At 41.1% G+C, this 13270-nt stretch overlaps 1 protein-coding gene across 1 annotated transcript in view; it reads left to right on the forward strand.

Moving 5' to 3' along the window:
- The window catches only part of LOC137320509 (transmembrane channel-like protein 2-A), an 88463-nt gene that overhangs the window by 31237 nt on the left and 43956 nt on the right, over positions 1-13270 (forward strand). The window contains exons 9-15 of the mRNA XM_067982199.1: positions 622-764; positions 1052-1199; positions 2356-2544; positions 4278-4457; positions 6294-6443; positions 6772-6900; positions 7263-7330. Of these exons, the coding sequence (XP_067838300.1) occupies positions 622-764; positions 1052-1199; positions 2356-2544; positions 4278-4457; positions 6294-6443; positions 6772-6900; positions 7263-7330 (1007 nt within the window). The remainder of the gene's footprint in view (positions 1-621; positions 765-1051; positions 1200-2355; positions 2545-4277; positions 4458-6293; positions 6444-6771; positions 6901-7262; positions 7331-13270) is intronic.

Here is a 13270-nt window from a genome sequence, read left to right on the forward strand (position 1 = left end):
CCAGTAGGATGTTCCCCTTCTGAATCCAAGCTGACTGCTGTTAACTAGGTTATTTCTGTATAGATGATCTTGAATCTTATTTTTGATTATCAGTTACTTTTTTTTCATGAAATGGTAGTATGACTAATGGGTCCATGTGTTGCGTACATGGAATATCCTGTAGATTTTCATAATATATTCCCTAAATTGACAACGTTTTGAAAAATGAACCCATTTTAACACCACCAAGATCAGGTCTACACTACTGAATTATTCAATCACATCCGAGTGAGTAGTGGAGAGTTGATTTGCTGAGGTCATGACTGAGCCATTGAAGACTGATGAAATTAGCTCAATATTCATGTAACTTTTGTATTTTATTTATAGTCGTGAACTTTTGTAAAGGTTACTTTTATAAACTAGATTGCAATTACGCTTTTTAATGTCATGAGAAATTTATGGCATGAGGTGTACTATTATGCCATCCTAAAAAAAAGTATTATTCAACCAGTGCTGTGCAGTGAGATGATAAAATGTCTTTCAGTGGCTTGTATGCATTACATGCAGTAAGGCCAAGTCATGATGCCTAAACATTATTACACCACAATGGCTTTGAAAAATAAATATTTTTGTATTTTACAGGGATATATGAAGTACTCAGCTCTCTTCTATGGATATTACAATAATCAGCGAATGATTGGCGTTTTCAAGTATAGATTACCATTGTCTTATTTCATGGTTGGTGTGGGCTCCTTTGGATATAGTCTCATGGTTGTGATTAGAACGTGAGTATTGAATAAACTGTAGAGCGAATGTTTAGATTCTTACATAGCTGTTACCAAATTAATCTAGGAATATGACAAACCAGGCATTGTATAGAAACTGATGGATAAAAGATTACAGGCCAGTTTTAATCAAAGGGTTCAAGTGACATTGTGAACCATGAAGCTTGAGCTGTTTATAACTGTCACCTGAGTCCTGAGTTGACAGTACAGATTTGAAACCATATTTATATGTAGAAAATAGCAGTTAAAAATTATGCCAGTTTAATGACAATATTAATCCTGTGTAGAATGGCGAGAAATGCGAATGAAAGTGGAGTTGATGGAGATGATGGAGATTTTAACTTTAGCTGGAAAACGTTTACCAGTTGGGATTACCTAATTGGAAATCCTGAAACAGCCGATAACAAGTTTGCATCCATTACAACTAGCTTCAAGGTAAATTTAGAGCTGTGGTAAATTATGATGTCATTATCATCCATGTGCCTGTTGACTGACTTTTACTATGAGTTCAGTTGTGAAAATAATCTCAATACGAGTGCTCTCCCATGGAAATTAAGGAAATCAGTGTATTTTCAGTGATGGGCCTTCTCCTTGAACCACTGCAGCCTTGCGGTGATGGTGCTCCCACAGTGGTGTTAAGTAGGTAATTCCAGGATATTGATTCAGCAGTGATGAAGGAATGGCAATAGGAATCCAAGCCAGGGTGGTGTGTGACTTGGAGGTCATGGTTTTGCATGACATTGCTGCTCTTGTCCTCCTTGTTGGTAGAGATCGCAGAGGATGGAGGTGCTGTCAAAGTAACCATGGTGAGGTACTGCAGTGCATCCTGTAGATTGTATATATGCAGCTGCTGCCAGTGGTGGAGGAGGGTGGATATTGATTCCAGTGGAAGGGGCACCAGTCAAGTGAATTGCTCTGCCTTGGATGGTGTTAAGCTTCTTGAGCATTGTTGCATCTGCACCTAACCAGGCAAGTGCATACTTCACACTCCTGATTTAAGCCATGTAAACGATGGAGAGGCTTTGAGGGTCATGAGGTGAGCCACTCGTCGCAGAGTACTCAGCTTTTGCCCTTATCTTGTAGTCATGGTATTAATGTGGCTGGCCCATTTCAGCTTCTGGTCAATGGTGACCCCCAAGATGTTGATGGTGGGGGTCTCGTCGATAGTCGTAATGTCAAGGGGAGATGATTTGGCTTTCTCTTGTTTTAGTATGGGTTCAGTGCTTTTCTTGTTTACACTGATTGCTGCTGATTTAAGCCCATATTAAATACTTTAGTGTAACTTGACATTGGGCACATTTTAAGAATTTATTTCTTACTAAATTAAATTTCGTGTAATTTTCCACGTCCTTTCCACAATTCCTTATTTTTTCCACAATTCGCTATTTCTTCCCCAAATTTTTGGCTGTCCCACATTGAGACCCTTTGATATTGCTGTAGCCAGTGGATGAAAACTGTTTCTGAAGGTTACTTTATATTCACTGAGAATTCTAGAAGTGAACAAAAGGCTTCCTTAGAAAACTAATACATGCAGTTTTAATAATGTTGTACCCTTTCACGTGCAGTTATTTTATATATTTTATTTTGTCAGGAATCCATTGTGGATGAAGAGGAAAACCAAAAAGATGAAAATGTTCACCTAAGGAGATTTCTCATTATTTTGGCTAATTTTCTTATATTTTGTTGTCTCGCTGGAAGTGGCTATCTCATTTATTTTGTTGTGAAAAAGTCCCAGACATATTCAGCATTGGAAGACTTAACATGGTATCAGAAAAATGAGGTAAATGTTCTTTTGTAACTACTGTCATAAAATGAAAAGAATAATTAAAGAGACACAAATTTATGCTTTTTTAGAAAAAAAATTGTCATATTGTTAATTTTGTAAATAGACGTTTCATTTTGAATTTCTATTTTCACAGTGGAAAATGACAATTTCTAATTTTTGTTAACAAAATTAATCTGTATTATACTCAGATGATATGTATTGCATGCATTTCCTGTCATGGTTCTAGTGTCACGCTCCTCTATCATACTTAACTATAGAAAAGGTTTTTATTCACTGCAATATGATCACAATCTTACCTGTTTTGGATGGACCCGTGTTACTGTTTCTCACATCTGCTTCTGTCTCTGTTTTTCTTCTCGCCCCTCAGCTCTTTTTGTTTATCTCTCAGTCCTCTTCTGCTTCTCTCTCTGTCATTTTCATTTCATTTGGGTGGGAGGTGGTGGATGGTATGGCAGGAAAAGTAGCCACCAACACATGCAGGCTGAATTTGGAGTGACAGTTCAGGGAAGATGTGACATTCAGCGGCTCCCTTTGCATCCCCTCCCCAATCACTGATGTTTCCCTAGTCATTTCACTTTCTCACTATCTCTTATTCTTCCTGCCGCCCCCTCACTCCCATCACTATCCCACGTCGTTCTTTTCGAACTAACTACTAAAGCACTATATCTTCCCTCCCTCCCTTGCTCCATTGTTACTCTCCTCATCGTTAACCCTCCATCCACCCTGCCCACTCCCACTTACTCCCATCAAGGCCCCTTTAACCTAAACTTGTTTCCTTCCTCCCCTCCTTTTCCCCTCCCCTCCCCTCCCATCTTATCTGCTTCCCTCATAAAGGCTTTGTCTGCTTTCAAAATTCAAGATTAAAAAAAAATGAGGAAAGTCACTGTACAGGTGATTTTTAACTGCCAGTCGCAGTTATAATTGGGGCAGGGGGCCCTCGGACGCTCAAAGCCTGCCTGAAGTCAATGGAAAAGAAAATCAGGCGGAGTATAAAACTGGCTATCAATTTGCTATCTCCAATTTTGTGCTACAACCCAAAATGAATTTTACCCCCAAGATATCTGACAAATTGGATGCCAAAAGAGATGGATGAAATATCCTTTGGATTTGACTTTCCTTCAGTGTTTGTTGAGTGGGATTTTATGCCATTTCAAGCCTCTAAGTAATCCGTTCAGTATTTCAGAAAATAAAAATTGTATATAATAAGAACTTGGAAAAATTAAGAGCCCGTTAAGCTCTGTGTCCCTCTGCTGCAGAGAAAGCAGTGTCCTATGCCTCTAGAGTTTGAGGCTGATTGAGTACCCAGTTCCGTGGTGAAATACAAAAGATTAATACAGACTTTAGAAGCTTTCTGGCCAAGAAGACTTTTGAACTTAGCAGACCTAATTGTAGTCTCAGGAACAATTTCCACGGTTGGGACAATAATTTTGGCCCCAGTTCGTGTTGACTAAAACATCACCTTTGGTGAACTCTGATTTCTTCTACCTTCATTGCAGCTCCATAATCAAAATTTTGAAGGAGTGTCTTTTAAATAGCTATAGGACAATCATTTTATATTATTGTGTGATTTGTTCCCTCACTTATGGGTCAATTCATAGGAGTTTTATGCTTAATGATTTGGCTGTATTCAACATACATTCTGTGATGCAAATTACATTTGTAGAAATCATGCAAATACTTGGAAAAACAGTAGTAATAACTGTCCTTTCACTTTGTTCTTTATGTAGATTGATATAGTTATGGCGTTGTTGGGAACGTTTGTTCCTTCGCTGTTTGAAACTATTGCGACTCTGGAAAATTATCATCCCCGCATTGCGTTGAAGTGGCAGCTTTGGCGAATGTTTGCTCTTTTCCTTGGTAATCTGTACACATTCCTGTTGGCTCTTATTGATCAAGTCAATGCACAGGTGTGATAGTCTCATTGTTATTATGCTATTTACTTTGGTATATCTTTGTTTCGAGGGGATTTTGAATTGGTTAGCCATTTTTTAAAGTTATATGGTCCCCTTTGCTAAGGCTGAAGGGGCAGGAGATTAAGCAGTGACAGTCAAAAATGAATAGAAAGGAAACCCTGTCTGCTGTCAGATTACTCTGCTCTAGGAACTACTCTACATCTGGCTCTCCGCTGATACAGACACTTCTCCATATCTATTGCCAGGTACGTGTGACAGTGCATTCAGTGTGGTTGTTGGCATCTCGGTGCAGCAATTCGACTTTGCTGGCTGATGATTACCCTGGTATGGCACCTTTTTATGTAGTACCACATAAAGAATGATACGCTGTGATTCGGATGCTTCTGAAGAAACAACAGCAAAATAGCTAGCAAAATTTTCACACACAGCTATCCTCTTGGGCCTGCTGTCACAACCTACCTTAAGTATTGAAGTGTCTGCAATAATTGTAAGCCAAAGTGAGGTCCTGTCAACACTGCCTGTAGATGTGGGTGTGCGGATACCAGTGGATCAAAGAATTCCCCAAGTTCCCTATAAAGTGCATCAATCACCTGATGAACACTTGCCCATACTACCCCCTGGCTGATATTACAGAGGTCCCCTGTGGCTGACTGAAATGAATTGTCACCTTCATAGCCTCAGACTGAGCAGTATTTTCAAAGACAGCGTAAGACATTAACAGCTCCACAGTATTCTCCCATGTGGCGTGATTATGGTTGAAAATTTTTTTTCACTTTAGCTTTTGTTTCGTTTTCAACAAACAACTTTTATAATTAAAAAAAACATATATACTGTCTTCATGAAGTGAAAAATTCTTAGCACAAGCTTTAGGGATCAGTAAGAAAAGAATAAATGTACTGGGGCCGAATTTCCTTATCTTCTTCCGCATAACAGTCATGTACTAATGGTGGGCAGGACCGTATTACACCATCATAATTTCTACACCTTTTGGAGGCGGGTGGATGGTAGGCCTTACAAACGGGCAGATGTAGGAATATCAACATATGGCATCGTTCCTACATTTTCACCCTTAGCAACTTTGAGCCCACCGGCATCGGTGCTAAGGGCATCATATGTTTTTAAATTGTAAGAGGCCAAGCTTTCCCCACTGCAGGCCTATTCAACAAAGGCAAGAAATATTTTTCTTGGATTTCTTTGGCAGCGGATGTGCCCCACTCTGAATTTTCTTAAGTGGGCACTCCAGTGCGCTATTGATGTCGCAGATCCCTGCCCAATATCTTCAAATGCCCCTGACCCTGGGATTTTGATGGTGGCGAGCGGAGCATCCATCGGGTGGGCAGAACTTCCATGTCACTCCATACCAGCCTCAAAAAACCTCTTGAGGAAATGTGGGGCCTCCGCAACTTAGTGTGCTCAAAAAGTGTTGGTATTGAGCAAGAGATGTTTGAACTGGATAAGAATACTGAGAAATGGATGAGAATCCATTGTGAGATGTTAGAAACTGAGGGAGCTAGCTTTGGGAGCCACATGCATTAAACAATCTCAGATGAGCTGGGAACAGATGGAGATGGGTAAGAAGCAAAGGAGAATCCATTGAGAGGGAAATTGGGAGTAGATAGACACATGGAAGAAAGCCACTCTCAGTTATAATATTGCCTGTTATAGCAATGACTTTGAGAGCCTCCAATCACCATGTAATGAGGATTTATACACTTAGGAGGGAGCGAGAAATTTTTCAGGAGCCGCTTTGCTACTAAACCATTTCCTTAAAACATTATAGCTACAAGTATGTATTCATATCCTGAAAATGTTTTCTTTTGCTTTATTCAGTTGGCAGAGGAAGAAAGTATAAAGAATAAGACTTTAGCCATGATAAATTCCTTCAATTTAACGTCCATTAATTCGACTTCTGAAAGCACTCTGCTAATAGATCCTGCAGATTTTCCGAGAGGGCCTTGCTGGGAGACAGGTGTTGGATTGGTAAATCATCTTAATCTGTACTGTCGAAATGGATTTTGGGATGTTTTATTTTCTAGTATTCATGTGTTTCTCACATCTGTAGCACAAGACACAGTCTTGTATCACATAGGTTTCAGTAGGTTCCTCACGTGGAATAATGGTTTTAGCTCACACTTGTTTTTGTCAATTTACGGCTGTGTTAATGGGGAGAAAGTGATACTCCGTCTGTTTCAAACATGATTTCATTTTCATAGATATTATTGTGAAGTTAACACTTAAGATTATTAAAACATCAGTGTGTTGCATTCTTTGCTGAATAATGAATCTTTTTGTTAATTGCTATTTACAGGAGTTTACAAAGCTTACTGTATCTGACATTCTCGTAACTTATGGTAGTATATTGGTTGGGGATTTCCTACGTGCTTTGTTTGTCAGATTTATTAACTACTGCTGGTGCTGGGATTTGGAGTACGGATTTGTAAGTATTTTTTATCGAAAGAAATGTTCACGCTTTACAAATGATCACTTTCATTGTATGTTTTATTAGTTATATTTAACGTTTGCTTACCAGTAAAGATCAGAAGCTAAATTTATCCCCATCTAGCCACAGTTTCATATTCAAAGATATAAAATTGCATATAGCTTCCTAGTACACATCTACGCACTGTTCAATAAGCGCATGTAAAAAGCAACTCTTGAGGAACAATGGCTGGTACATGAATTAGAACAAGACAGTAGTAAATGGTTCTGACATTGTTTAATAGTATTTGACAATAGGACGCCTCTTATGCTGTTGCTTCACTTCTATTAATCTTGCTACGTTTACCATTAAAACTTTAGCCTTCTTATACTGAGTTTGACATCAGTGGAAATGTACTAGGACTTATCTTCAATCAAGGAATGATATGGTAAGGAAGCTTTTTGTTACAACTGTACAATTTATCATACTTTAGTTAATACAGTAGAGCTGTCTAATCTTACCCAATATGTCATGCTAAGTCCTATAAACAAGTGAGGCAGGGTAGAAACAGAGCACAAAAATAAATATCAACAGGTGAAAGTATGTATAGTTGAGTAACAATTTTACGTTTGGGATACATCCATTGCATCTTTTGTGATTTATTTGTGCAAGGGTAGTCAACCAGTTAATTGATAAATATAAGTGTTGAGAGAGCATGTAGGTTGAGTACATGTGTCTGAAGAAGATCATATGATGGACAGTGGTACAATATGTTTGATTTGTTCTGAACAAGATTGCCATTTATTCAGCAAATTAGGGATGTAGCACAAGGTTACTTTAACTATATTTTTCTCCCACTTGAATAAGAGTTGTGAATGTACAAGGATCAGAAAAGGTTAATTGTACATTCTGCTGTATTTTCAAGTCATCTCTTAAAATGATTTCCTTCCATGTTTTATATGTACTCCACTCAGTGCCTCTGTTTTATTCCCATGTACTGTTAATATAAAAGATCTGAAATATCCTAAGTTTTTTAAAAAACTTAGCTGGCAACTCTCTGGCATAGCACAAGGGTGTGTTGAGTTGCTGCCCATTAAATAATAGGATGAAGGTCTGTTCCTGTGATCCTCCGTATGGAGGAAAGGGAGAAAGGGACTGGGAATCAGTGGGTTAAAACAGTTTTGGGATAGGATTTGTAGTGGCTGTAGTTATTGGTATCTCTGCACTTTTATTGTTCTAAGAACATAAGAAATAGGAGCAGGACTAGGCCGTACGGTCCCTCGAGTCTGCTGCGCCATTCAATAAGATCATGGCTGATCATCTACCTCAACTCCACTTTCCCGCCCTATCTCCATATCCCTTGATTCCCTTAGTGTCCAAATATCCATCGATCTTAGTCTTGAATATATTCAATGACTGAGCAACCACAGCCCTCTGGGGTAGAGAATTCCAAAGATTCACAACCCTCTGAGTGAAGAAATTTTTCCTCATCTCGGTCCTAAATGGTCGACCCCTTATTTTGAGACAATGACCTCTAGTTCCAGACTGTCCAGCCAGGGGAAACAGCCTCTCAGCATCTACCCTGTCAAGCCCTCTAAGAATTTTATACGTTTCAATGAGATCACCTCTCATTCTTCTAAACTCCAGAGAATATAGGCCCATTCTACTCAATCTCTCCTTATAGGACAACCCTCTCATCCCAGGAATCAATCTAATTAACCTTCATTGCACCTCCTCTGAGGCAAGTATATTCTTCCTTAGGTAAGGAGATCAAAACTGTACACAGTACTCCAGGTGTGGTCTCACTGGAGCCCTATATAATTGCAGCAAGACCTCCTAACTCTTATACTCCAACCTTCTTGCAATAAAGGCTAACATACCATTTGCCTTCCTAATTGCTTGCTGTACCTGCATGTTAACTTTCTGTGATTCATTTACAAGGACAATGAAATCCCTCTGACTCCCAACATTTCTTAGTCTCTCACCTTTTAAAAATATTCTGCTTTTTTATTCTTCCTACCAAAGTGGATAATTTCACATTTCCCCACATTATACTCCATATGCCACCTTCTAGCCCACTCACTTAACCTGTCTATATCCCTTTGCAGCCTCTTTGTGCCCTGCTCACAGCTTACTTTCCCACCTAGCTTTGTATTGTCAGCAAACTTGGATACATTACACTCGGTCCCCTCATCTAAATCGTTGATATATATTGTAAAACAGCTGAGGCCCAAGCACTGATCCTTGCGGCAACCCACCAGCTAAAACCTGCCAACCCGAAAATGACCAGTTTATTCCTACTCTGTTTTCTGTCCATTAACCAATCTTTAATCCACACTAATATATTACTCTAATTCCATGAGCCCTAATCTTGTGTAACAACCTCTTGTGTGGCACCTTATTGAATGCCTTTTGAAAATCCAAATATACTACATCCACTGGTTCCCCCATATCTACCCTGCTAGTTACATCCTCAAAAAACTCTAATAGATTTGTCAAACACAATTTCCCTTTCATAAAACCACACTGACTCTGCTAAATCATATTATGATTTTTTAAAATGCCCTGTTACTGCGTCCTTAATAATAGATTCTAGCATTTTTCCTACTACTGATGTCAGGCTAACTGGCCTGTAGTTCCCAGTTTTCTCTTTCCCTCCTTTCTTGAATAGTGGGGTTACATTTGCTACCTTCTAGAATCTAGGAAATTCTGGAAGATCAAAACCAATGCATCCACTCTCTCTGCAGCCACCTTTTTTAAAACCCTAGGATGTAGGCCATCAGGTTCAGGGGATTTGTTGGCTTTTAGTCCCATTAATTTCTCCAGTTCTTTTTCTTTACTAATCTTAATTACTTTAAGTTCCTCACTCTCATTAAGACCCTTTGTTCACCACTAATTCCTGTATGTTTTTTGTGTCTTCTATTGTGAAGACAGATATAAAATATTTGTTTAACGTCTCTGCCATTTCCTTATTTCCCATTATAATTTCTCCTGTCTCTGCCTCTAAGGGACCCACATTTACTTTCGCTAATCTCTTCCTTTTTACATACTTGTAGAAGCTCTTACAATCTGTTTTTATATTTCTTGCTAGCTTACTCTAATAATCAATTTTCTCCCTCTTTATCAATTTCTTGGTCATCTTCTGCTGATTTCTAAAACCCTCTCAGTCCTCAGGCTTACTACTCTTTTTGGCAACATAGTAAGCCTCTTCTTTTAATCTCATACCTTCCTTAACTACTTTAGTTAGCCACAGTTGGATATTTTTCCCGTGGAGTTTTTATTCCTCAATGGAATGCATATTTGTTGAGAATTATGAATGATTTCTTTAAATGTTTGCCATTGCTTATCTATCGTCATATCTTTTAATCTAATTTCCCAATCTACCTTAGCCAACTCGCCCCTCATATCTATGTAATTGGTTTTGTTTAAATTTAAGACCCTTGTTTTGGAATTAACTACATCACTCTCAAATTCAATATGAAATTCTATCATATTATGATCACTCTGTCCCAGAGGATCCTTAACTATAAGATTACTAATTAACCCTGTCTCATTACACAATACTAGATTTAAAATAGCCTGTTCCCTAGTTGGTTCCTCGGCATTATGGGCTAGAAATTGGGCCGTGTAGCACCCGTTGTTACGGCGCTGCGTGGCCTCCCAAAGTTCCAAAATGGCATTTGGAATGCACGCGCACGCTTCTAGTGTGATGTGTGCCAGACGCCATTTTTGTGAACGCCCTTGCGCACGCTCAGATAAGGAATGCCGGCAGCATGTAAAGTAGGGGGAATATGCATTAGATCAGTGTGCAACACTGATTTAAAGTGATAGACACCATTTTGGCACTTAACGCTCCACTCAACGCATTGTCTTAACCACAAACACCTGAACATGTCTTACAGTGCCTGGAGGACCCCCCCCCCCTCCCCCAACCATCAGGGCTATTTAAAGATATCATGCCAGTGTTGCTGGTTAGTTGCTGGATTATTACTTCTGGCTGCTGGTAGAATACGTGTTTGTTGACGTATCCTATACTTATAGAGAGTTGCTATAATATATTTGAGAGTGGTTTGCCAGGTACTGTCTTTCGGTTGGTGTAATTTACAACAGTGTTTGAACAAGATTCCTGGCAACCATGGTTGGTCTGCTAGGGCTCCCGCTGGGCATAGAACCCCACTGGGAGCATGCAGAAAATCCACGCAGAGCAGATCAAGCTGCTAGGCGAGGGATGAGGAGGTGGAGGAGAAGGCGCAAGGAACTGAGCAGGATTCCATATTCCATGAGTGCCTTCAGGAAACACGACTCTTACCTCCACATGAGCGAGGATCAGTGCATCCGAAGGCTGAGGTCATGAACGAGGTAGTGACAGAGATATGTCACCTGCTGCAGGCACAACTACAGCCTCAGAGCAGGGCAAGGACAGCATTGCCTGTGGCTGTCAAGATCACCGTGGCGCTGAATTTCTATGGCTATGGATCCTTTCAGGCCTCTGCTGGTGATCTGTGCAACATCTCAGTGTGCAGTGCACTGCTGCATAAGGGAGGTCACGGAGGCACTGTACGAGCTGTGCAACAGGTTCAGCACGTTCCCTCTTGATAGAGAAGCAGAACGAGTGAGCACGAGGGTTTGCTCGCATTTCAGTCTTCCCCATGGTGCAGGATGCCATTGATTGCACGCATATTACCATGTGTGTGCCATATCTTAACTCGGCCATTTTCATGAACAGAAAGGGGATCCACTCCCTGAATGTGCAGCTGGTGTGCGACCACACGCAGGGCATCATGCAGCTCAATGCCCGTTACCCTGGCAGCAATCACAACGCCTTCACTGTGTTGCAGTCAAACATGCTAGCTATCTTTGAATCGGCTTAGCAAATGAAAGGCTGGCTGCTGGGTGACAAGGGCTATCCCCTCATGAGGTCGTTCATGACACTGGTCAGGAATCCACGCACACGTGCAGAGCGGGCCTGCAAAGGGAGCCATGCTGCCATACGCAACGTCATTGAGCATACCATAGGCGTCCTAAAGCAACTGGACCGTTCTGTTGGAGCTGTGCAGTACTCAGCTGAGCGGGTGACAAGATTCGTCGTGGTATGCTGCATAACCTCGCCCTTATAAGGAACTGCTCTTTCAAAACTGAGATGAGGAGAAACTTCTTCACTCAGAGGGTGGTAGGTCTGTGGAATTTGCTGCCCCAGGAAGCTGTGGAAGCTACATCATTAGATAAATTTAAAACAGAAATAGACAGTTTCCTAGAAGTAAAGGGAATTAGGGGTTATGGGGAGCGGGCAGGAAATTGGACATGAAGCTGAGTTCGGATCGGTCAATGCCCTGTGGGTGGCGGAGAGGGCCCAGGGGCTATGTGGCCGGGTCCTGCTCCGACTTCTTGTGTTCTTTAGATTTGTGGTTGGGATCAGATCAGCCATGATCTTATTGAATGGCGGAGCAGGCTCGAGGGGCCGATTGGCCTACTTCTGCTCCAATTTCTTATGTTCTTATGTTCTTATGAACAGGCCATGCCACCGATTATCCAGAAAGACCCTGAGCCAGAGGGGGAAGAGGAGGAGGAAGAGGAGGAGGAAGAGGCTGAGGATGAGGGGGAGGAGACGGAGGAGGGAGTGGAGGAAGACGCAAAGGGGCAATAAGGAATCCTGTCTGCCAGGGCTCTGCGTGCTTGCTTGATCCGGGAGCGATATCAATAAGGTGAACGACATCTCCCAGGTCCTCAACAGTCCTCCCCTCCTCATCTGTCCTCCCCCACATGACCATCAAATCACCCTCCATATGAATACACATTGCTTCTTCCCTCAGCCCATCGCAGAAATGAAAACCACCACCAAATACAAATTCAAACCACATTTATAGATTTACACATGAAATGATTCAAACAAACTGATACTATTCACACTTGTTCATTCCCTTAGTGCCTGTTGTTCGTGTGCCTTTACCTTTCCTAGTGCTCCAATGAGGTGCATCCCCAGTGGCTGGGTGGTGGAAGGCTGCTGGCCTTCAATTGAGGAGAGTGCAGATGGCCTTGGAGGATGGCCTTGAGCAGCTCTGGGCTGAGAGGGCCCGGCTTCAGACTGCACCATGTTGACTGTAGAGTTAGGGTATACAGTAAACTGTCGACCGTTCAGTCATAGAAATGACTCATAATAGTATTTTACTGCTATAGCTCTCAAAAGCAGTGAGACTGTGTAAAGAAAGAAAGAACTTGGGGGTTAAATTGGTTAACCTCCGAAAACATGCACTGGGATCATGGTGCGTGATTAACCCTTGCCTGGTCGTTGAGACGCACGTAACAATCCTGCTGCCTGGTGATTGCAATGATTGCTGCATGCAGCCAGTGCCACCTGAACTGTTGATTGGCTGCGCACACCAGCAGGGGC

The sequence above is a fragment of the Heptranchias perlo genome, chromosome 4, assembly GCF_035084215.1.
Source record: "Heptranchias perlo isolate sHepPer1 chromosome 4, sHepPer1.hap1, whole genome shotgun sequence".
Lineage (NCBI taxonomy): Eukaryota > Metazoa > Chordata > Chondrichthyes > Hexanchiformes > Hexanchidae > Heptranchias > Heptranchias perlo.